General features: G+C 54.2%; 1 protein-coding gene across 1 annotated transcript in view; it reads left to right on the forward strand.

The window, feature by feature from the left end:
• Window positions 1–278: 278 nt before the first annotated feature.
• Crocc2 (ciliary rootlet coiled-coil, rootletin family member 2) overlaps window positions 279–25183 on the forward strand; it is a 65308-nt gene continuing 40403 nt past the window's right edge. The window contains exons 1-11 of the mRNA XM_017797162.2: window positions 279–1753; window positions 12949–13099; window positions 13955–14103; window positions 15700–15806; window positions 17287–17428; window positions 20954–21057; window positions 21582–21779; window positions 22125–22221; window positions 22292–22381; window positions 22524–22730; window positions 22985–23184. Coding sequence (XP_017652651.1) covers window positions 1676–1753; window positions 12949–13099; window positions 13955–14103; window positions 15700–15806; window positions 17287–17428; window positions 20954–21057; window positions 21582–21779; window positions 22125–22221; window positions 22292–22381; window positions 22524–22730; window positions 22985–23184 — 1523 coding nt within the window. The 5' untranslated portion in view covers window positions 279–1675. The remainder of the gene's footprint in view (window positions 1754–12948; window positions 13100–13954; window positions 14104–15699; window positions 15807–17286; window positions 17429–20953; window positions 21058–21581; window positions 21780–22124; window positions 22222–22291; window positions 22382–22523; window positions 22731–22984; window positions 23185–25183) is intronic.

A 25183-nucleotide genomic window follows, 5' to 3' on the forward strand; every position in this document is an offset into this window, starting at 1 on the left:
TCTAGGTGAGACACTCGCCCTCCACTTCTTCCTTCCTTAAACTTCTTGGGCTGTCTTTAGGATGAGGTCCCATAGGATGAACAGTCTGCAGCCATAGGGGCTCCTGGGAGGATAGGGATACCATCAGCTGGGAGGCTACCAGGGAGCAACCCAGATCATGCCTGGGGCCTCTGGGGTCTGAACCTGGAGCCAGAGGCCTTGCTGGCCTAGAGGCACTGAAGCAGAAGGAACTGACCCCCCACCCCACCCTAGGACTAACCAAAGAATCCCAGCCCTTGGATACCTAATGGAGGTATCCATGAGAACCTGGCCTGTGCCTGCATGGGCGAACCAAGCAGCTGTCTTATCAGAAGCTGGGCAAGCAGGGATCCTGGATTCCCCTGGTAAACAGAGCAAAGGCACATCAGGGGGAAAGTTCCCTGGGTATAGGCACCTCCCCTCTCTGAATTCCAGGGCTTAGGAAGTGGTCTGAACCCCATCAAGCCCCCTCAGCAGGCCAGGGGATAGACACACTGACCCACCAAGCACCTGCTTTCACTGCCCTGTCCATCCTGGCCTTCTCTGGCAGACTGCCCCTGGTCTGCTAGGATAATCCCAGAGCCCAAATCTTTGAGAGACACAGTGTGCACCCCATCCTTACAGCCCCCCTGATAGGCCTCCCTCACAGGAGGTGTGACCACTTTTACCAGTAGGGCTCACCCCACGTGGCAGCCCCTCCATCTGGCTCAGGAAGGCCCTGGCTTAGATTGAGGAGCCCCCGAGGGGAGGAGCAAGATGGAGTAGGACCCTAGCACAGCTGCCCATGGGTGCTAAACCCAGTCCCCAGGCACCCAGAGGCCCGGGCTAGCACACTACAGCTAGCCTGGGAGTGCCACCCATAGGAGCCATCCTGCCCTGGAGTGAAGGCCTGCAGAGCCCCTCCTCACTTTGCAGGGCAGCAGCTAACTTCCCTGACTCCATCCTATGAACCTTATGGGTTGAGTAAGTGGGGAGAGATGTGACTTTATATAACCCAGGTGGAATGCACTGCAATGCAGGTGGCCAGTGAGACTCCAAGAGGAAGTATGTAGAAGATGGGACCTCCTTTGCTCCTTGGGCAGGTCCTTCCCTCCCATGCCCCCAGCCCCGTCCCCCCAGGGGACCATTTGTGATAGCATCTCACTACTGTTTGCTAAGCTAGTTGACACATGTTAAGTAAAAGTCAGTTTGTGACTCTGAATGAAGAATGAGCTTGTGGTCTGCATCCTTGGGTGTGGTCAGCAGCAAACAGCACCTCCAGGCAGTGAATTGGGGTGGGGGGCGGGGCTGGGAAGCCGTGGGCCCCTCCCTCAGGACAGCTTCACTGCAGGTCTCCAGAGAAACGGCTTCTGCCAACAGCTTTCGTCCGCATAACAAGCCCTTACTCCTGTTTCCAGGGAAACCCAGCCCTCAGCGTCCTGGTTGTCCCAGCAACATTCATGGGCTTGTTTGGTGTGTGGTCTCGCCAATCAAGGTGGGGCAGCAGGGTGCCCAGGCTCAAGTAAATTCAACACTACAGGACCAGGGCAGTGGCGCCAGGTGCTGCACGGGTGCAGGGAGTTGCAATGAGGAAGGTCCTGGCTGTATGAGGCCCAAGGAGGGGATCCACCCAGGAGCCCAGACCCTGCCTCTCTGAGGTTCCGTGCTCTAGCCCACGATGAGCTCCACCTCCAGTGAGCCTGGTGACGGAGATACAACTGAGCAGTCCCAGCTGGGGCTGGACACCGTGATCCAGGTCAGTGAAGTGGCTGCCCTCCATGACCCCTGGAGAGCAGGTCCTGTGAGCACTTTTAGACAGGATGCTGAGGGGAGGTACAATTGCACCTCCCTGACTCCCAGGAGCACATTGTACCTATGCACGTGCTCAGTGTGAACATGAGCACACAAGGGCAGACCCCTAAATAGGCCCTTCTCCTTGCTAAAGCAGTTCAGAAGGCCAGCCCCTCCGGAGCCTCAGGCTTGCAGCCTGTACACCAGGGTAGGACGGACAGGGGGCTCTCTGCACTGACATCCTGGGCTCCACTGCTCTCTTGGTGGAAGGAGCTGGGCTTCCCAGAAGAGGAGTTTCCATTTGGGGTGTCCACAATACCCATTCTGCAAGATCCCAAAGTCTGTCTGTCTTCATGGCACCTACCTGCAAAACAGTAACGGTGGCATTATCCCAGGGTCCCCCTCCCCTCCACCACACCCTGTTCCCTAGAACCCACCTACTGCCCAGTTCTGCTGTCCCTCCTCCCAAGCCTCACACATCCTGCTTCCCTTGCACTGTGTTATCAGTTCTAGATACAATGCCCAGGCAGTTCCCACCCCCTTGAGGATCTCAGTGCACCCCAGATGGACCTCCTGACTCAGAGTGTTCATTAACCCAGCCCTCAGACCCTCAAAACCATGCTGCAGGGGGTTGACGTGGTCTAGGTAAACAATACATAAAGATCCCCTGAAAGGAGTAACTGCCCACAGATGGTGCCAGGTGGCTGAATGGTGTGATAGCATCATTGTGCAGACAAACACACACATCTGCCCACATAAGGCAGACCATGACACAAGAAGTGTATTTAAGTCAGTTGGGGCCAGTGAGACAGTTCAGCGGTTAAAGGTACTTGCCACCAAGCCTGATGACCTGAGTTTGATCCCTGGGACCCACATGATAGAAAGAGGGAATTGACTCCTACAAGTTGTCCTCTGGCCTCCATGCATACAAATAAATGAATGCAATAAAAAAGTCTAAAAATGTAAATAAGTTGAAGCAACAGGACAAGAGAGTATCCTGGGTCAGGACTCTTACCTGGAAGGCCACTCTGCCCAGCTGTGCTTGATTGGGTCTCAGGCTGAGCTCTCAGTTCTAAGACTGGGACTGGTTAATGATGGATTCAGGGAGAGGGCCAGCAGGCCACAGCTCACAAGATGTTCATGGTTCAGCATCCCATTTGAGCCTCACATCACCTTGTAAGGGCTTGAGCAGTCCCTTTGAGGCTTGAATGGAGATGTGGTTGGTTGTGTACCTGACAGTGGACTTGAGGGAAAATCCCAGAAGTATGCAAATTTCCCTGGGCATGGTGCTGGGGTCTTCTGTCTGCCCCCAATCCCACTGTCCCTGGGAAGCCATCATCTGCAAGTCATATAGAGCCTGGTAAGGCCTGCTCTGCCCACCCAGCCATATGTGCTATTTGCACAGTGTGATTGAAATCTTGATGCAATTACACCAGGTAAGCAGGCAGCAGGCAGGCGCCATGAGATGCCCAGATAGGCTCATCTAGACTGGTGTCAGGACTGTAAGGACCTCCAGTTCCTCTGGCTACAGATGAGGGACTTGTGGGCCCAGAGAAGAGAAAGGTTGAGTCAGGGAAGCCTCCTACATGACCAGGAGTGTGGGTTTTGACTGCTCCCTGTCCTTGGAAAAGCCCATCAGCCTCCCTCTTCCTCTGATCAGAGCTGCCTTCCCCTCGTTTCATCTGTCCCTGTCCCCAGTAATCTCTGCACAGTGTCCCAGAGCAGCCAGTGCCCCAGGCCTGATACCTAGAACTGGAGACATGGGGCAGGCTTGGGAGCCCTGAGCTTGGATCCCGGGGGGAACACATTGGGCTTGGTGAATTTGAAGACTCCTCAAATTACACATGAAATGGGGGGCTCACTGTGCAGTAGGAAGGGTCGAGCCTTTCTGGTCCTGATGGTGGAACTGAGGCAAGTGGGGCAGGGAACCAGTATGGAAGATTTCCCACTCTGGACTTGGTTGCTTTAACATGGAACTTTTCAAATTGTTTCTTTTGGGTTAAGTTCTGGTTTCTGGGAATTTTTCCATTATAAATTTTCACATTTGTTGGCAAAAGCTGTTGCTATGGTTTGGATGTGGTTTGAATGTACCCCCCAAGGGTTCATGAGCTGGAAGCCTGGAGGGGTAATGGAACCAGGATCAAAAAGTGTTTAGGTCATGAGGCACCACCCCCAGAGAAGAGATTGATGTACTTCTCTCTGGACCCTAATTCCCTCCAGAGTGAGTTGTTATTTAAAAACAAAAGGCAGCAAGCCCAGCCTGAGCTCTGACTCCTTCCCACCTCACACCATGTCCTCTCTCCTTTCACACACATCTCTGCCACGATGGCATCCACCATGTTGGGATGTGGCTATACCCCTCACCACAGCCTGGCAGAGGCCTTATCACCACAGCAGGGCATGGACGGGGTGGTGGTACAGATATGCCTGTCCTTTTAGTATTACAGGACCTGAAGCAGGTAGACATCCATCCCTGCCGGCAGAGGGGTCTAAATCCGGCTGTCCGGAACTCGAGGTGTTCTGTGCATGTCCAAGAAAGTGCTGGTCTAACCAAGGATGAGTGACCTCCCCAGCTCCCCCTCCACCCAAGTGGCACCCCCTTCTTCATCTCCTTGACTGGTAACTTACTGGTCCTTTTATATTATTTCTATCTTTAATTTAATCATCCTACAAGTTTACCTTTGCTTCGCTTTGCTTTGTGTCTGTCTGTTGCTCATCTATCTTTTGGTGACGTGTACGCTCACTGACAGTCAACCTTTTTTTCTTTTTTTCTACTTTTTATTTTGTAATAAAATTTACCATTTTGACTATTTTTTTTTTTTTGGTCTTTTTGAGAAAGCACCTCCCTTTAGCCCCAGCTGTCCTGGAACCTGGAACTCCCTATTTAGACCCAGCTGCCCTTCTGCTATCTTTCTTTAGAGTTTTGAAATGTTCATTATAGAGATCTTTAATATCTCTGGTTAGGTTTATTACTAAATATTTTATCTTTTTAAGGCTATTGAGAGTGGGAGGGTTTCCTTGAGTGCTTTTTCTGGTTGTTTGTTATTGGTATATAGAAAGGCTACTGGTTTTTGTAAGTTGATTTTTGTACCCTGCCACTTTAATGAAAGTATTAATCAATTCTGACAGTTTTATAGTGAGATTTTTGGGATCTCTTATGTATAATATCATATCATCTGCAAATAGGGATAATTTGACCCTTTTCCAATTATTACTACTTTAATTTCCCTCTCTTTTCTTACTGCTCTTGCAAGAGTTTCAAGTACTATATTGAAAAGGAGTGGAGATGGTGGACAGCCCTGTCTGGTTCCTGATTTTAATGGGAACGCTTCCAGTTTTTCTTCATTTAGGATGATGTTGGCTATGGGTTTGTTGTATTTTTTTGTCTTTTTTTTTTTGGAGCTGAGGACTGAACCCAGCGCTCTACTACTGAGCTAAATCCCCAAACCCAATTTTGACTATTTTTAAGTGCAGGATGTCCACACTGTTCTTGTAGCCATCACCACCTTCCACCTCCAGAAGGCTTTCATCTTCTCAAACTCTTGTCCTCAAACTTCCTCTAGTCCCTGGATGTTACTATTCTCCTCTGTCTGTGGATCTGTCAATTCTAGGAACCCCACATGGATGAAACAGTGTCTGTCGGCTTATTTCACTCAGCACAGCGTCCTTAAGGTCCATCCCTGTTTTAGCTTGGCTGAGTGACCATCCATCAGTGGACTGGTGAACATGGCTCACCCAGTCATCCCTGGATGGACAGCCATGAGCTGCCTCCACCTGCCGGCCACTGTGGGCAGTGCTGCCATCAGCATGGTGAAGTCTATCTGTCTGGGTCTCTGATTTCACTTTTGTGGGCTTTGTTCCCAGAAAAGAACTGTAGGATCTAGCCCTAATTCTACATCACCGCTTTGATGAGCGACCCACCCTATTTTTTACGGTGGTTCCATCATTTTGCATTCTCACTGTCTTCTTTTAAGGCATGTTTCCTTCCCTCTAAGCAAGATGTTATCTGTAAGAACTGTTTGCTCTCACCACTGCTGACACCAAACATATGGGGTTTTCCCAACACCATTTCCCAGCCACGCCTCCAACTCTCTGGACCCACCTGAGTCAATTCAGTTCTAACAACAGTTGGTTAGTCTAGGGCTCAGCCTCACAACATGAGCCACTTCAGACATCATCACAGCCCCGTTGCCCTCCTGACCTCTGATTAGCTAAATACGGGGTCCCACAACTTCCTCCTCAGGCTCAGTAACCTTTCCGAACAGCTCGCAGGACTCAGGCAGCCACTTTCCTGGCTTGAAGGATACAAACAGGCACAGCCGAAAGGAGTGAAACTGGGTGCAAGGGAGGCACAGAGCCGATGCACCCCCTTCCGGTAACCCTCCTCCCAGCCCTGCATCTACATCAAGCCCCTTGTTAGGGCTTTCACAGGCGCTTCCTTGTGTAAACACTACTATGTCACTGATGACCGAAGTGCCAGGTCCCCAGAGGTCTTAGGGATGGGCTGAAAACTCCAGGGCTCTCATCCTGCCCTGATCTTTTAGGAGTCCCCCAGCCACCCCTGTCAAACTAACCTTCAAGGGTTCAAAGTCCCAGGAGTGCAGGCCCACCAGGGACTGGAGCCGAGAGTGACCCTACTGTGGCCTGGCCACAGTGCTAATCACAAGACAGACAGCAAGGAGGGGACACACTGACCAGCTCTGTCTGCAGGGACACATGTCCAGATACCAGTGCCACTGCCCTGACAAGACAGCCACATACTCTACTCAGGCCTTTCCCTCCCGTGGTCCAGGGACTGGCCCCACCCTCCTCGGGGGGAACATTCCAGGCCTTGACAATGGACTCCCATTTCCCCCTGCCTGGCCCACCCCTCTCTCTCTGCTCTCTCTTCTCTCTCCCTTCCCCACATACCCATGCTCTGTCTTGGACCTTTGCTTCCATCATTGTTTTGCAGGCCTGCTACCTTTCCCAGGAAGCCTGTGTGGGTGTGAGGACATGGTAAGGGACAGGACAGACAGCACCCTCACCCTCCAGAGCATTCTCTGCCATGAGTCATTTTGCAGTTAGTGATTCATACATTTGGCTGTTCCAGCTAGGATTTCAGTTGCTTGTGTTGGGAACCTGTCTGAGCCTGTTTGTGTGCCAAACATTGTGCCAAGGCTGAAGGTACAGCAATGAATAAATTGTCCCCTTCATCTGCAGATCCTGCTCCAATACCTAGTCCCCTCATGACTCCAGAAGCGCCTGCCCCCAGGGACAGTGCCTAGACCCCAACTTGGCAGGGCAGTGGTATAGCTGTAAAGCCAGTCTGTCAGACACAGGAGTGGCATCACCAGGTACAGAGCCCAGTGGCAGCAGGCCAGGGCTCAGAAAGATGGCAGCAGACACCCTCTGACTGCTTCCCCGCCCTCAGCCCTGTGCCTCCAGCTGAGCATGCTCCTGGCCAGGCCCGTTTACCTAAGGGATACAGGAGGGCCCAGGGGCATCCAGCCAGGTACACACGCGGTAGGAGAGTGGCCAGAGAGCAGGCTCTTCAGGAACTACCTCCCACATTTGGAGGTCCAGGGATGTGTCCCACCCAGAGGGAGACAGTCAAAGAGTTTCCCATCCAGGTCAAGGTAACTTAGTACTGCCCCTGCATAGTGCTAAGAAACTTCAACCCACTTGATTTGCTTCAACTCACACACTGTCACAGATCTCCTCCTGTCCAAGATGATAAAGCCTCTGAGCCCAGCCTCAGTTGCTGGAGTTGAGATCAGCAAGCTTCCTGCAGTGTCAAGCAGGGCCACACGGGGACACTGTTGGAACTCAGCACCCAGACACCAGCAGCATGTCTGGCCACCCCTGCCCTGCACAGGGACAAGGGACAGCTCTCTCCTCCTCTCTCACCCAGCTTAGGCCTACGGCCTAGGGTGGGGTCTGAGGTTGTGTCCAAGTTACACTGGGCTTGCCTGTTGCACACTCCCTCCCCGGAGATTTTAAACGGAGGTTTGTGGGCTCTGCCCAGCCTATTGCTGTGTTCCTTTTTAGGAAGGTATGGGGGCACTGCCTTCCTCCATACCTAAAGCTGCTGGCTTCCCTTTTCTAAATCCACCTAGGCTGTCCACCTGCCATGCTCTGCCCAGCCAGAGGTAGGTTTCTCGCTGTGGCATAGGCACTCTCCTACGGGCAAGGGAAGTGGTGCTTACCATGTGCTTTGCCATTTCTGCCTTATTGAGTCTCCTTTATTTCCATGACCCTACCACCCCTGTCACAAGAGGGTCTCGAGAGAAGTGGTGGGCCAGTGCTCCTGGCTCTGTGAGAGATTCCCAAGAAGTCCACCAGGGTAACTTGGGGACAGTGGGGGCCTCACACTCACACCTTGCAGTCCCTGTTTGTCTCAGCTGGGAAAACACTGACCCTCACCTCCCCAATCTTACTGCAAGGAGAGTCTACCTTTTTTCCTCTTCTACCTGCGACCTAGAAGGGGGGTGCTAGGCTTGCCTGCTGGGAGTATTGCCAGCACCCAACTGGGCTCTGACTCTGGGACCAAGAGACAGTTCATGCAGGCTTTCCATCTTCCGGTAGGGCCAGGGCTGTGCTCCACCCCAGTTACTGGGAGCATTAGTGAGAGCCACCCAAGCCTGCCCAAGAAACCAGCAGTGCTGTCCGGCACGGGTCACACTGAACTCCTTCCTCCTGCTCAGCCCAGGTCCCAGCTCAGGCAGCAGCCCAGGGGGGCACCTGAGAGCTGAGAGACCATGCCCCTTGGGGTCTAGGCTTCAGTGGGATCCTGCCCTTCCCCACTGTGGTTGTACTTGAGTGTGGTCAGTGCTAGGTCTCCCTCCTGCCCAGTCTCCCCGCTGTTCTGCTCACACCTAAACTCCAACTTCCACTGATAGCCCCGAGGCTCTGGCACCGAAGGGGACCTGTATTACACCACTACCCCCAATTTCATACTCCTTAGCTTCACAGGTGATGTGTGACACATCCACAGCCACAGTGTACTGGTGGCACAGTGGATACCCCTCTTCCATTCTCTTAGAAGGGAGTCTTGCTCTGACCCAGAGAGGTAAAGAGGCCGGTCTCCTAGAGGGACTCTCCACATCGGCACACAAGAGTAGGGAGGCAGTGGTGGCTGTCCATCGCCACTGAGTCTCAAGCAGACCCCTTTTGGACTAGCTCTATCTGCACAGGCTACTGGCAGAAGCTGTGACTTGGGATCTTTGGCACAGTTGAGCTGAGGAGGGTTCAGGAGTCAGGAACATGGCCCAGCTCAGCTGAGCCTGGGGTCTTTGGGGACAATAACCGCGAAGGTCCTTTCTGACCAGCTCTGGAATCTGTCCAGTCTCCCCATTGCCCCCTAGAGCCCTCCCCAGAGCCGGGCCAGACAGGAAAGACCCCTGCCCTGGAGATGGCAACCCACCCAGGCTCCAGCACTGCTGGTGGCAGCGGGGACAGCTGGGCCTTGGCAGAGGACGAAGTACAGGCCCAGGACTGTGACGCGGGTGCAGGAGACCCCTGGGCCAGACGCACGGGGTAGGGAAGGAGTCCAGGCACGGGGTGCGGGGCTGCGGGGCGGGGGCGTCCCTATGGGGATCCGAAGTCGGGGTCAGCGCGGACTTCGCAACACGAGGGAGCTGAGCCCCGCGCCCCGCCCCCGCATTTCCATGCAGGCGGGGCTGCCCTCCCCGCAATCCCTCCCTGCGCTGGGGACCCGAGGCCAGAGGGGAGGGCCGGCTGCCAGGGACCCGCCCCTCGCACCGCCCCCACCCCTCCCGCTCTGGCTGGGCGGCGGTCCTGCGCAGGCACCCGGCCACAGCTGGAACCCATTACGCCCCCAGCGCCTCTCGGGACGTCCCGACTAATAAGTGACCCTCTGTGAACGTTAGGAATGAGTCAAGTTTGTGCTGCGCCGCTGCTTCCCGTTAGCGGGTGGCGCCGCCGATGCTCCGGGGAGCAGAGGGAGGGGAGGCAGGGTCCTTCCGGCCTGGAGGGAACCGCTGGATGGAGCCGGCATCACGTCTCTAATCCTAGGCCTAGGAGGCTATTTGCCACCCCGCTGGGCCTCAGTTTCCCCAGTGCAAAACAAGACGGCGGGCCAGGAACGGCTGGGCCCTTCCAGCAGTCTTTTAGGAGAGCAGGAGAAGCCTTGGTGGTCTTGGCACCTGGGGCCTGGAAGGACCTGGAAGGGTTAGCGAGCAGGACTCAGCTGCTCAACCATGGAGCTGCTGCACCCACGGGAGGCTGTTTACCACCCACCCAGAGCAAGACTGGGAGGTCCTCTGGAGGAAGGTGAAGAGAGGGCGCTCTCCCAAGACCACCTAGGGAAGACAGCTCAAAGCCTTGGGGAAAAAGTCCTCCCTGAGCCTGAAAGGGGCAGATTAACCAGGCCCCGGGCTCATTCCTCATTGGGGGATGAGAACGGGCCTCTGTAGAGACAGAATCTGGGTCTTGGAGGTGACTCTCCAAGCTGGCTAGCTGATGAGAGAAGTCAGTATATTCAGGAGATCTAAATGAAAGGCATGACCTATTCCTAGGGAGGCATTCAGGGATTCATAGACTGGAAAGAGGCCTGGCTGGGGTCAGGAGGAGGGATAGGATGGGAAGGGTGGGGTGCTTGGAAGAGCAGGGCATCCAAAAACCTCCCCCACCGGCCCAGCTGAGAGAGCCAGAAGGAGTCTAGACTGGAAAGGATCTTCACTGAGAACTGGAAGATGGAAGTCAGGAGGCTGCTGAGTGTCACCCACTGTGGACCCTAGGTGGGAGGGATATCTGGGGAGTCTCATCATGGAGGAGAACAGGGAGAAGGTCCTCCAGTGATGACCTGGAGGGGCAGAGGACTGGGGGAGGGGCAGGCAGGACTGTGTCTGCTACCCTGGGAAGCTCAGGAGTAGACATCATCCCAGGGGCTCCTGGCATCACTTACCCATTCACTGCCTTAAATTCAAACATCCTTATGTACAAGGCGGTGGGCTACTATGGGCTGTCCTTAATCCTCATCATCTTGAAATTTTCTGGAAGTTTTCTGCTGTCATGGAACAAGTCTGCCCATAGGATCTGACAGAATCTCTATCGCAGGCCCATTTCTTCCCCACAAAATGCTCCTGAGAACTGGAGACCCCACAGACCATCTCTAGGTCTACTAGGTATCCAGTGTTACAAAAGGCTGGCTGGGGGGGAGGGGGTTCCTTTGCTTTACCCAGGATAGAAGCTGCTCCCTTAGTGCTGATGACCTTGAGTTTGAAAGACTCAAGCTGAATTTTCAAAGCCAGAGGCCTATAGCACCAGGCCTTGAGACTAAGAAGCTTATGGCTCCAAGCTTTCAAAGTCATAGGCTTATTGCTCTGGACTCTGAGCACCAGGATTCAGCAGCCAGTGTCCTCAGTTCTGGGTATCCAGACATTTGGCTCTGTAACCCTCAGTAGCTCTTCTGGGGCTTGAGGTCCCTGTAGTCTAAGCTCCGTCCTTTGGCTGCTCACTACCCTGTACTCCTTTGTTTCAGCCCTGCCACCTTTCTTCATTTCTCACAGTTTCTGTCCTCAGTTGCTCTTTGGAACACGTCAGCTGCTAAGCTCAGAGTTATATAATAACTCAGAACTTTGGGTATTGGGGTACTTAGTTCCTGGTGATTCCCTGGGACTCTTCACCCCCCTCCTCAATGCTGCGGCTGCTGCTGCTGTTGCCACAGGAACTTAGCTCAGGTTGCATGAATCTGTAATCATGCAACCAGCCCAGCTGGTAACAAAGACTACAAAAGAGCAAAGAAACCATTCAGGAGAAGCTTTTGCTTGGGCCTGATGCTCTGGCACACAAGGAGAGGGCCTCCTGGCTAACCTGAAAAGAGTGGCTAGCAGGCCACTTACATAGATTGAAAAAGGGCACCACACATTTGTGGTCAGCCAATCTCTGGCCTCATACTGCTCCTGTCACAGGCTTTCTGTTGAGCTACTGGGGGAAGTGCTCCTCCTTGACTTGAGTGAGACTAGCTGCAGGCTTGTCCTGCCCCAAGTAAAGTTTTCCCGAGTAGGTCCAGTTATCTGGAGTAGTCATCACTAGAGCCAGACCTCCTGAAGCAGGAGTTGCAGCCGAGCCAGCAGCTGGAGTATATCCTGGATATGTTCATGGAGTGTCCAAAACAACTGGGCTACCATGACAGTCCAGTTGGTTGCCAAGAGAGGGGCTGCTGGGTTAACAGCTCCCTGCTCAAGGCAGCCAGGCACAGCTGTTAAAGGGTCAAATCTCCCAACCCCTAGCAACCTAATTTATTTGAAGGAAATCATGAAAGCTTGCTTACAATGTTAAGGTTCCCTCAGGGAGAGCTGGTTCCTCTGATCTTACCAGGACGCCAGGATTTCATGATCACTTGGAGCCTACATGGTTTCTCTCCTGGCAGCTCAGCAGTTCAGGATCAGCCAAGAAAGAGGGCCATTCTAGCTGCCCACCCACAGAAGCCTTTTGAGGGTTAGCCTGAGAGGGGAAGGGAGAAAGAGAGGGAGGGGGGAGGGAGAGAGAGGGAGAGGGGAAGGGAGAGGGAGAAGAGGCGGGGGGTAGGGTGGATCTCAGACCTGCTCCCAGAGCCAGCATGACCCTCCTCTCAGGTCCCCACCTGTGTCACCTTGTGCCTACCCTGATTCCCCTAGGACCCAACATGCCCCTCATGATGGATAGGCCCTCTCAGGACAGGAAGTGGACACTCGGTCCATTTATGTGCAGTCACGGTCTTCCTCACCAGACCTGTGGGGCTTAGGAACCCCCCTAATCCCAACTGTACTGTGAGCCTACTTGCTCAAAGTGGGCTGGGAGGCTGGGTTTCTTTCTGTAGATAGAGGCAAAGATGTCTTCTTTCAGCATCCAAGAAAGGCTAGAGTGATGAATCAACCCAGTCCTCAGAACAGGCTGTTCAGAGTCGGAACAGGCCTAGAGGCAAGCTGTGTAGGTTTGGCTGGGACTCCCATGTAGCCTTTGTCTCTGTCAGAGCACTGCTAGGAAGAGGCAGGTGGAGAAACTAAGGTATGTGCCTTGGGTGACTAGCCTGGCCCAGTTCTGCCATCTCCAGGACTCTTTGCTGCCTTGGGGTGACCATACGGTGGCCCCCCACTGACGCCAGTGGGCTTGTGTGGGGGGTGCCTGTAAGTTGTCCAGGGCCTGCCAGCACCAAGGCTCTGGGGTGTTTTTCAGAGGTTGGAAGAAACCATCCTGAGCCCCACGGCCAGCAGAGAGGACCGGGCACTGACTGTGCGTGGAAAAGACCAGCAGGCTTCCCCCACCCCTGTGCCCGCCCGCATCCGAGAGATCGTGGCAGGCAGCCTGGGAGAGGAGCCACTCCAAGGTGAGGTGCTGGGCCTGTTCAGGAACAGGGGGAGCCTCTGAGCAACACATTGGAGTCTGACCTCAGGGAGCCAAACCACTATGACTGTCCTGAGGCCCTGGCTACTTTTCTGGACCCTCCGGGTCACCATCTTTTCAACCACATCCTTCTGTTGGGTCTCCTCAGAGTGGTGTCAGTATCCACAAGGTTCTCCATGGAGCCAAGCTCTGTACTTATGGCACATTTATGCCACCAATGTCTTGATTTCATCCATCTTCATTTTTCATTACAGTGAAAATCCGAAAGGTTGATAATTTAGGTTTCGGTTGACACAGACACCCTGAGCTTTGTCTCTATCCCTCATCTAGATCCCTGTGCGCAGCTTTCTTATCATCTCACTGCAGCCGAGGAGCAGACTCTAAGGGCTCTGTCCCTACATCAAGGCCAAACAGCAGTCAGGATGATTCCCTTCTGTAGGAGTCCTGATGCCGCTTGGGGGAATGAGGGTCTGTCTTGTCTTCTAATGGCTCCTGGCTACTGCTGAGCATGTGATAAAAACAGAAAACGGTTCTTACTTGAAGACAGGGTCCTGCTACCCTGAAGCAACAGTCTCACTGCTGCCCACAACCCAGACGTGATGGGTAGCATACAGTGGCTCACACACTTGCTGTAATTGATAGGGGGCTGACGTGGTCATGGGTTTGGGCAGGTTAAAGATGTTTACCAGAGGCAGCAGGAGTACAAGGGTGCCTGATAACAGGAGAGGAAGTGAAGTCCTTCATGGAAGCCCTCTGCCAGTTGGTACAAGCCTAGTAGGAGGAGGTTCATGTAGGCCCTGCTCAGTCACACACGATGACCTGAGTTCTGTGCCCATAGGGCTACGGGAGCTGCCTGTTGCCACAACTCTCGCTCAGGAGGAGAGTGAGCTCCTGCAGGAGGAGCTGGCCCGGCTGGAAGACTTGCTGGCCCAGGCAGGTGTGGAGCGGGAGGAGCTGGCCAGCAGATGCCACATGGTCAGCCAGCGGGTGAGTATACAGCTGGTGCCTGGCAGGCCAGTGCACACAGCCTGATCCTTGTTAGGGATCAGCTACCGAGGTTGGTGGTCATAATTGTGGGGCCATCAGCCAGTCTCAGGCAGTGGGCAACAGCTGGAGAAACTGAAGCCAGAGGTAAGCAGGTAGGCAGGAGAGGGACCCCTTCACACATCCTTCCAGTACATGTCACTCATCTGCTCCAGGAGTCCTGTGGAGTGGCCTGGTCAGCAATGACCTACTGGTCCCAGGGTCTTACCCAACACGAGCACAAGGCCAACTTCTGGATCAAGGGTAAGCCAAGAAGGACTGGCCCCAGGCCTCAGGGAAAGCCTATGAGGAAATGGCTCCACTCTAGTCCCCAGCCCTTCCCCAGCACACACCACTGCCTCTGCTCACCAGCCAGGCCTCAGGATGGGGCAAGTGAGGGGTAACCTCCCTGTAAACTGCAACCAGATGTTATTTTGGGATACCTGTGGGCTGGGAAACGCTTTCCCTATGCAGATGGAAAAACGCAGGCAGAAAGCATTTCCTAGGCCAGAGCCCCTTTCCTGTGTTATCCACTCTGAGTTGTGGCAGCTTTTGAGGCAGAAGGGGATATGGAAGAGTTACAGGATAAGGGGCACAGCCCACAATATGGGGGGACCTGACCCACCTGTACTTCCTCTGAGGCCACTAGGGCCCTTGCCTGAACTCTGTGTGGCAGGACAGATGAGGAAGCTAAGGCTCAGCTCCAGTCAGTGTTTTCCCAAAGGCCACCTAGCAATGCCTGGGCCCAGTCCTAACCCAGATCTGCTCTTCCTATGGCATATAACCAGGGACCTGTGAAAAACCTGAGACCTGACTGTGCCTTGCTGCACAAGGTCACCTGGAAGGCTTTCCTGTGCAAGCATACCAGCCCCAAGGTGCCTCACCCACCTGCCAGTGGATTCCAGCTCTCTGCTGCTCCCTTTCTACCATGCCCCCTACATCAGAAACATCGTGGGAGCCTCTGCAGAGAGGGGTGGGGGGTGGGGGGCAGGGATCTTCCTAGCACAGGATGGGAGGTGTTGGGAATGGGACACTGGGAATAGAAGCTTCAGAGGTACTGCTGAAAATTAGTAAACTAGTAAGCCGCACAAGCCAGATCTCAGCTCACAGCCAGCTAGGTGAGGGTGCCAGGAGACCCCACCCCACATCACCTCCTAACACACAAGCAAGACAGGGTGGGGTCCAGCATGCCCTTCCCAGGTAATACTACAGCCCCCTACAACTGAGGCCCTCTGACCCCAACTATCATTCTGCTGGTGACTGAGAGGCAGGTCTTTGGCCCTCGGCACTCCTCCCCCCACACCATGCTAACCCTCCTCTCAGGCCTCTCAGTTCCTTGACCCCATGGCTTCATAGAATCTGGGTTCAGATTCCCACTCAGTAATGGCCAAGTGGTCCTGGGCAGTGAGCCCGGGATATGATTTTCTCTCCCGACCCAGGCCCCTGTTGTGAGCCTTGGAGGCCCTATCTTGTCTCTGCCCAGAATGGACTTTATGCTAAAGATGTCCTGCCTGACTAGTTAGTGAGAGCTAGACCAAGTGAGCTTATACTCCTCCCCAGCTGCAGGCTCGTCTGGAGACCACCGAGGCCCGACTTCGGAAGTCAGAGCTGGAACACAGCATGGACTTAGAGGAGGCTATCAGTCAGCTGGAGGCCTCACAGCAGAGGTAAGTTCCACCAGGCAGGCTGTTGGGTCTATAGGGAGTGTGGCCATCACTCCAGAGGGGACAGACATCGCTGCCTTGCAGCTGTTAGCAAGTCTATTGAAGCTATTCTGAATTAACTTTGCCTGTGAGAGTTGATGCAGAAGATGGACCCCAGGAAGGAAGGGTCAGTAGCAATCAGAGAGCTGAATACCACCCAGCTCTCTCTTATTCTCCATTGGAGACCATTCCCACACCCTTACATACAGTCTTTCATCCCTGGGGCAGGGATGAGTGAGAAGGGAGGGAGAAGACAGGCTCCAGCCTAGGCATCAGATTCCCTTCCCCTCCTGGTGAACAGGCCAGGTAACAGTAAAGAGCTGAGGGTTTTCATCACCACAGGGTGAGTAGGGCTCTTCCCAGTCTACTAACAGTGAGAAACTTTATCCCTGCGTACAGGAACGAGGTGTGAAGCCAAATAATTCTTGAGTTAGGGCCGGGGTGCTGAGAGCTCACAGGCAAGTGAGAGCTGACATCAGAGCTGGTCTTGTTGCCCCACCCATATGCCTTAGCGTACATTCCCACACCCTGGACATGGCAGCATCTCTGTCGTCCCAAGGGCAACTGAAGGGGACCTTCCCACCACCCCTAGGGGAGAATTCGGGACTGTAAACAGCCTCCTAAGGCATATCCAACTGGCAAGAGGCTTTCTGGCCCCACCCCCTGAGGGTGACACCTAGGATGCTGCTGCCTGACCATCGTTGTACTGGGTCACCCCAGTCAACCATGGACCATTGGTCCAGGCAACCCAGGGTATCCATCTCTGGCTCTCCTTAGTACCCTGACCCCAACTCCAGGAATTTTTGGCTTCAAGTCTCTCTGGTATCAGCAGGCTCTTTTGTTGACTCTTGACAATAATACCCCGCACCCTGGTACCCAGAAGTAGCCAGAGCCCACTTGAGCGCAGTTCACCATCACTAATGTCCTGTGGTTGATTCAGCCTCCAGGAATCTGGCAAAGGAAAGAAATGCTGAGAAGCATTTTGAAAACCAATTTTGAGAGGAGGAATAGCCCCAGGGAAGCCTGATTCTGAGGAGTTTGACAGGCTGACATCTCCCCAGGAGGCCCAGCTCCCAGAGGGTTCCAGCCCTTCCTGGCCTGAGGGCACCTCCCTCTGAGCTCCTGTACCCTTACAAACGTCTTGCTCCTCTTGGGGACAGAGGAGTGGCCAGGGGTTAGACAGATCTTGGGAGAGGAAGAACAGGGGAGTCAGGAAGGAAGGAGAGTGCTGAGCTGGCCCAGAGGAGAGTCTTCGATGCTAGCTCCATGTGGGGCTCATTGTAGGTAGCCAATGGCCCTTGGGAGTGGAGCTGGGGACTGAGCACCTGAACTGAGCCCAGGGCATCCAGGGCTCCATTTGAGCCCCTTGACTTAGACCCTGGGACTCTGCATGTGCCTCTCTACAAAGCCACCACACATGCACCCGTGGATTCTGTCCTTCCAGAAGCACAGGCCTCTCCCAAGTGAACACCCTCTTGCGGAGACAGCTGGAACACATGCAGAAGGCAAATGACGCATTGGCCCAGGAGCTGGCCAGGACAACACGCAGCTTGCTCCACCTTCAGGGAGAGCTGGAGCTGCGGCAGGTAAGGCACTGGGCCAAGAGAGAGGTGCTCCCTGACTGCCCTGTGCCTGCTTCTGCCTGTTCACTGGGGCCACCTGCTTTGGTCCCTGTGGCAGGTGGTGGTGGGTGGGCAGGGAAGAGAAGCTGGCTTCATGCAGCCCCTCCTGATGGAAGACCTTATCCTCCACTTGGCTTGGTTACACAGTCTATGTATGGGGTGAGTCCTCTCTCCCCTTGGGGAAAGAAATACACGACCCTAGGGTTCTGTTGGCCACACAGAGAGGCTGCTCAAAGGACCTGGGCTGCACTGTGGCTCTTAGCTCCTAGCCAGAGACCACCAGGGGCTGGTGCAGGCTCGCCCAGTTAGTGTAGCATACAAGCCTTGGGAAACATCGAGGTCTGACCCATTGATCGGTCACTGGATGTGGGACCACCTGAGAGGACTGTGGTCTTGGTGAGATGACTCTCTGCAGTCCTTGAAGAAGCTGATGATGTCCCTTTGGGTCAGGGTGCTAAGGAAACCCACCAGCGGAACACAGCCCAGTGTCCACTGCACATGTCAGTGGCAAGATTTCCCCTCTGTAGGCATCGGGAAAATGTGCTGCCTCCAGAAGCCAAGGAGGACACCTGGCCCTGGGCCCACAGATGCCCTCTCAAACAGTTCATCCCACAGAGGCCATCACTGCCCTTTCCATAGTGCAGAAGAGGCAGTTACAGGTGAAGCTGCCTCCTGCCCCTCAGCCTGTCTTTCTTGGCAGCAGCTCTTTGTAAGTTCCTGCCACCAGCACTACAGGAGAAACTGAACTTCAGTACCAGCCCAGGCGCCAGAGGAGTCTCCAGGAAGATCTCCGGCGTCAAGATTTGAGTACAGGCTTGTTAAGGCAGACCTCAGCCCATTGCTATACATCTGGGTGCGGTCTGTGCCACACAGCTGTTTTCTACCAAACGATGCCATACACAGTGGCCACGTTCACCCGGCTTTGCTAACCGGGGGTCTTTGCATCCCCTGTGGTGGAGAGCTCCCTCCCAACTGCCAGCGGCTTCCTCTCAGCCCTGCACGGGACTCTGCCTCTGGGCTCTTTGCTGCTGCCAGCAAGGCTCTGGCCTCCTCTGCCTCTGGCTCCTCACAAGGCTGTTGTCTCCTTGCTCTGGTGTCTTGTACCTGGTCTTGGCTTTGGCAGGTTGCAGCTTGCTGTGTATGACCTGTCCCTGTGTGGGTTCTTCCTGTTTGTCCTGCTTAAGCCTCTGGCTTTCCTTATGTCTCTCTTTTAGTACTACTTGTACCCACCTCTCCTTCTGCTCCTTAATGCCAACAAAGTGTCCGTGAGCCAATTTTATATGCTCTCCAAGTGCTCAGAACTACTCAGAGCTGCTTCCCCTCGCTCGCCCTGAGCTAGGCTAATTTCTTCAGGCTCACCATGCTCATCCATGTCCCCTTCTGGGGTCTAATCTCCCTGGACTCCGCCTCCTTCATTTAAACCCCAAACAGTGGATTCTTCATCTTTAGGGGCATGGATTGATTCTTTCCCAGCCCCCTCACTCTTCCTAACTCTCCTTTTCAAGGCTCACACTCACTGTGCTCTGCATCTGATGTCCTGCTGCCTACAGGACCTAGTTCCATTCCTTCTGCTGGCCATTCCTGATGCTTGTGTCATCACCATGCCTGCGTCTCCTTGTGACTTTGGTGATTTTTTTTTAACTGATACCTAGTTAATTTCCTTGAAAACTGGAGTGAATGGAGGATGTTCCAGAAAGGATTTTCATCTGCTTTTGATGGGTGTCTGGAGGCTCCAATAGTCTTTGAGCCACACTGCAGTAGGCTTTCAGCTCGAGCATGTGTGACAACCTCAGATTGTGAGCATTCAGACTGCAAACTACCTTATGTTTCATTGTAACTCCAAATGTACAGGGAAGTTTCCTCTGTTCTGTTCCCGACATTCTAGACAGGCAGTTCTGCAAGACCGTGTATACGTGGGGGACAGGGAGTCTCTGTGTGTGTGCTGTGTGCAAGCCTCTGTGTGTATGTGTAATGTGTGTGTGTGGTGTGTGTATGATGTGTATGTGTTGTGTGCCAGCCTGTGTGTATGTGATGGTATAAATATATGTGTATGTGTGAGAGCATATGAAAGTATGTATGGTGTATGTGCATGTGTGAGCCCATGATGAGTATATAACAAGTGTATGATGGTCTGAGCATACAAGTGTGTGTGAGAGTCTGGGAACGTGTGACAGCATATGTGAGTTGTAGGTGTGTTGGCGTGTGGTGTTTGTGTGTGTGCATATGAGTATGTGTACATGTGAGTCTGCGAGTGTGCAACTGTGCATGCGTGTTGGTGTGTGGGAGTAGGATACATGTGAGTGTGTGCTTGTGGCATGTCAGGAGTGTTCTTGTTCACCCTCTGGTCCACTCATCTTTACCGTGTCTGCTATGTGTGAGGAGACCTCCACTTTGGGGGTCTGGACTCTGCTCCCCAAAGGAAAGAAACCAATGTAACTTACTCCTTTTAGAAAGAAATTGCCTAGTGCTGTGGTCCTCACCTGCACCATGCCCTGGGATGCACGTTCTCTTTGTGCTCCCCAGCCCATCCTTGTCAAGAAGAAAAGATCTAGAATCTCATGCTCCCATGAGACAAGAGCCAAGAAGATGTCTCATCCCTGAGATGTGGCATAGCCCAACAAGTGTCCCCTGCTATACCCAGGCACAGGGTAGTGTGCCCTATGAAAGATGTACAGAAAAGTGGTCCTGGGCTGAGGGCCTGCAGAGGGCTGACATAGGGTTTGCTGAGAAATCAGGAATGGCCTCATGCAGGAAGAGGCTTTGTAGGTCTTGAACAGATATAACATGACTGTGTCTATCCAAAAGCCATACTGAGGAGCCTTGGGTAGGGCTGTACCAGATAGGGATGGGCAGGAGAGGTAAGATGGGTAAGGAGGCCTGTGAGTCCCAGAGATCAGCATACAGGACACAGTGGGGTATGAGGATAGGAAGGTCACATGTAGACCCCAAGAGTCGTCTGGGCCCTACTGTTCCCTAAAGGCTGGAACTCTGGGCACACATTGAACTCCACAGCAGCCTCACTGTTCCATCATAAGCATCCTCCTGCCTGGCCCTCACAGACAGCTTCTCTCCTGTTGGCTGAGCTGGAGGTGGTTTCATTCACCTGGACTCTCAGCACTTGCAGGGCACTGGGCCCATGCGTCTTGTAGAGCCCTCTAGTGTTAGTATCATGGGGACAGAGCAGCAGTTCCTCCCTTAAAACTGGGGGGCATGGCAGTAGCTGGAACACCCTTGCTGTTCTGGGGAGACAGTTCTCAGTGACCCTGCCTTCTGTGGGACCCCTACACCGCCTGCTGCCCTAGTATGATCTGGGAGGGGTCCTCTCCTGGGGGACATGGCGTTGTCCCCATGTGGAGATGGGAAGCCTGTGGAATGGATATGGGGTTTTGAAACCTGGTAGATGACACAGGTTCCCCTTCTAGCCCTACTGGTGGGGTAGTAGGGGAGGGACAGGGCCTGGCCTAGGTGGACATGACCTCTTCCTGTCAGACCCAGCAGATGGGCCTAAAGGAGCCACGGGACATCTTCCTCCTGTGGAGACAGGCCAAGGCATTGCAGACACACCTGGCTGAGCTGCGGGCAGTCACTAAGAGGTGAGCAGCAGTGCCTACCTGGGGCTCCCGAGTGGTGGGATGAGGCTCCTCCTGGGCTGCAGTCCCACCGGCTCCGCTGCCCTGTGGAACAGTAGACAGTTGGGGAAGTAAGTGAAAGGGATGTGACGTAGAGAAAAGGAGGGCCGGGCATCAGCACATGTGTGAGAGGCCAGACACCAGACTGCGTGAGGTTTCAGGGATCCTTTCTGGGCACTTCATGGGGATCTGTTTTAGGTTTACCTAGTGGCCCTTGAGGTACATAGCAACCCCATTTATACCTGAGGAAACCGAGGCCCAGAGACCAATGTCTTGCTTAAAGCTGCTGTTTGTCTGACACAGGCATCCTTCCCCCATCTCCACCCTTGCCACTCCCGCCTGTGGGCCAACCCATTGGGGTTTCTTCGATAATGGTCATTGGCCCTTGTGGTCTCCCCCTCCATCTGGAGCCTGGCTTGTAGTCTCCTGGGCCCCAAGCCCGTGGCCTGGTCCTGAGGCTCAGCCAAGGCACCTCTCTTGTATCCCAGGGGTCTCACAGACGTACAGGCAGACATGGCTCGGACAGCCCGGCGCTTGCACACGGCCTGCCTGAGCCTTAACTCCCACCTGCAGCTGGAAGCCAGCAGCATGACCAGCAACCTGGAGCAGCGGTTGCAGGAGCAGACCAGGGACATGCTGCAGCTGCAGGGCCACTGGGCTGCAGAGAAAGTGGCACTACAGGCCAGGTAGGCCGTGGCTCTGAGTAGCTAGTACAGGAGAGGCTTGGGAGCGGGTGGATGCCCTGCCTAGTCTGAGAGCCCCTGCAGTTCTCCGGGTGCTGATCTGTGCCCAGTGTTCTGACATGAGGCTGCAGAACTGAGTTGGGATGAGGGAGTAGTTCCTAAGTGCTGAGGTCAGGATTGATGTGGAGATAGTGGAGTTCATGTCAGGTTCTATAGCAGAGGGGACATGAGATCAGGACGTGGACTGCACTCGGCCCTGGCACTGTAGAGAGACTGTACCACAAGGAGGAGTCCTGACAGAAACAAGCACCCTCGGGACCCCTCACTACCCCTTTGACCTCTCTCCAGACTCTCAGAACAGACGCAGTTGGTGGAGAAGCTCTCTGCGCAAAAGGAGCAAGGGGAGAGAACCATTGCAGCACTCAAAGCAGACATCCAGAAACTGGTATGTGGGTGGGAAAGGGGCACTTTGCTGTGTGTACATGTCTGCCTGGCTCAGGGATCTCTACCCACAGAAATCCCGGCGCAGTGGGGGTCAGCTGGTGGTGGACAGCCTAAGGGACGAGGTCGAAACACTACACCACATCCTGGCCAGCATCACAGAGGTATGGCCTTTCCTGGAGGCCTTCCTAGATACAGAGGACCAATGAGGACTATGATTCCAATTGGTCCTCACAGTCCAGAAGGTCCTGTTCAACAACAGCCCTGTACTCTCTCCTCATCTGTCCCTCCCTCTGTGACTTGAAGGTGGCCCGGGCAGATGCCATGCACCTAGAGTTGGCCTGGAGCAGCAGCACTGGAGGCAGGGAGGTACAGGGCCAACTAAGGAGCCCCCCACATGCCATTGCACCCCATCCGGGTATGTCCTCAATACGGGCCAGATCCCCAACCAGCATGGACCCTGCACTGCAGGCTGTACAGGCAGCCATTGAGAGACGACGACAGCATGAGCAGGTGAGTTGTCACAGCACACAGGGACACCAGAACCACAAACCCTGCCCAGCTGGGGAACTTTTATGCGACCTGTCCATGGCCTTCCTAGGTGAGTCAGTGGTCAGTTCTCCATGGGACTTGCCCTTGCGCACCACAGCCTGGAAAAGGGGCTCAGGACTTAGGGGCCTCTCTGGGGGAGTTGGAGAGTCCTGGCTGGCCACTGAGACTCACAGTGTATTCCATTACCCCGTATCCCCCACCCCCATCCCCCACAGGAACTGAGTCTAAGGCTGGAATCCTCCCAGGAAGCAGCAGCCAGGCTCCAGGAGCAGTTGTCTGAGTACCGACAAGAGCTTCGAACCTCACAGAGGTGCCTGAAGGACGGAGCACAGGCACATGAAGACCTGCTGGGCCAGCTGGAGGCCCAGAGGCAGGAGGCACAGCATCACCAGGCATCCATTGAACTCCTGAGAAGGTGATTGAAGCTGTAGGGCAGAGTGGGGCAGTACTGAGTGCTAGTCCGCTGTGAGACCTCACAGGAGTAGGAACAGGCCATGACCCCAGACAAACCTCTCTGTGGCCAGGCCACCCCTCACTCTCTGACCCCTTCCTGGACTGAGTAGCTCCTCTCTCTCATCCCAGACCCCCATGCTATACCTGATCTGGGCTTCCCTTCCCAAAACAGAGACACCATTTGCTCATACTCTAAAATCTCTGTGAGGCCAAGCCTCTCTCCTGTCCCCAGAAGCCCTGGCTTTAGTCAAGCTCTCCTCTCCCAACAACATGACTCCAGGCTTCCCTCTGGGTGACTCTTCCCTAACTATGACCCTTCACCATGGTCAGTAGAACCCCAACTCCACTGCAAAGTAGTTGCCATGGAGCTTTGGACACTTTCACACATATCTCCTCACCCTGGGGTTAGAGACAGTGAAGGAGTGAGGGCCTCGGGATGTCCCTAGGACCTGTGGGAGGCAGGCTTTAGGAGGTGGCCCACACCCCAGGGAGCAGAAATAGCCTAGCCCCTTTTGCCCTCTCACCCCCATGGTGGGAGACAGACTGTGCATCTTCCTGTTCCTATAAGCACCTTTTTCTACCCTGCTCCTACCCCAATGGTAGTCCCTGTGTGGCCTCCTCTGCTCTCTGTTCTTGGAGATATGGACAGTCCTGCCTATTTGGCAGACTCCCCATAGACTCTGCCACACAGCATGTTCCACACAGCCTTGCCTCCCCTCTGGGAAAGCCTCTCTGTCCTCCAAGGGCTGAGACAGGAGAGGTGAGTATTACAGAGCAGGTGAACACAGAGACGGACAGACTGGGGCAGCCTTGCACTGGGGTAGGGGTTCAAGAGTAGTAGTGAGTGTTCTGGGAGAAAGCAAAGCCTTGGAAGACAGAGAGGCCTACTCAGAGAGGAGACGGGGCTGTGTGGGGATGCTGCGTGGTAGAGTCTAAGGGGAGTCTCATGTGAACCTGCCACACAGGCAGGACCATGTCACAGAAGGGGGACTGTCTACATCTCCAAGAACAAGGGGGCAGAGGAGACGACACAGGGATTTCTGTCAAGGCAGGAGCAGAGTAGAGGCAGCAGGTGGATGCTGCGGGGAGGTCAGCAGGCAAGAGTGAGCCCGTGTAGTATCAGATCCGAGGGACACTTGGGAAATGGAAGTTGAAACTCAGGGACAGGGTAGGAGTGGTGTGTTTAAAATTTTGAGGTCCAGGGGGCGGCTGGAGAGATGGTTCAGTGGTTAAGAGCACTGATTGCTCTTGCAGACAACCTGAGTTCGGTTCCCAATGTCCACATGGCCCACATGGTGGCTAACAACCATCCTTAACTCCAGTTCTGGGCATTGCATGACACAGGTACACTTATATCCATGTGGGCAAAACATCCACGCAGTCAAAACACTCATACATGTAATAAATAAATAAATAAATAAAAATTTAAAAGATCTAGCCACATGGCTAAGCATGGCTTTGCATAGGGTGAGACATGAGCAGAAGCATCCAGAGCTCCGTGGCCTCTGCACAGGAGCTGCAAGACCCACAGAGTATACAGACCTGAGGGTTGTGGGGCAGATCTGGGGTAGGGTAGATACTGGCCAAAGAGGAGTCCCTTCTCCAATGGAGGCCTGCAAAGACTGGGTGGACATGGCAGAGAGAGGTCTTCAAGGACTGGCTGGGCAGAGCCTCTATAGCAGAAAGCTGTGCCCTGAACTCCTGCAGGGGAGGGGAGGACTGGTATCCCAGCCAGCTAGATGAAGTCTGAGGCTGTGGGTCACATCATCTCAGCTCTTTCTTAGCGCTCCTACACCTCTCTGAACTCTTGCCTTTATGACCTCTGCAAACCTAAACCCATCCAACTCCCCCACCCCCACCCCCTTTCTCTCTCACTTGTTCCTATTGATCCACACCTACTTACCTGTACTGATGGTCCTCTCTGTCACAATGTCTTGATGGCATCCGGTGCTCCTTCCCTG

The sequence above is a fragment of the Nannospalax galili genome, unplaced genomic scaffold (assembly GCF_000622305.1).
Source record: "Nannospalax galili isolate Female #2095 unplaced genomic scaffold, S.galili_v1.0 scaffold453, whole genome shotgun sequence".
Taxonomy (NCBI): Eukaryota; Metazoa; Chordata; class Mammalia; order Rodentia; family Spalacidae; genus Nannospalax; species Nannospalax galili.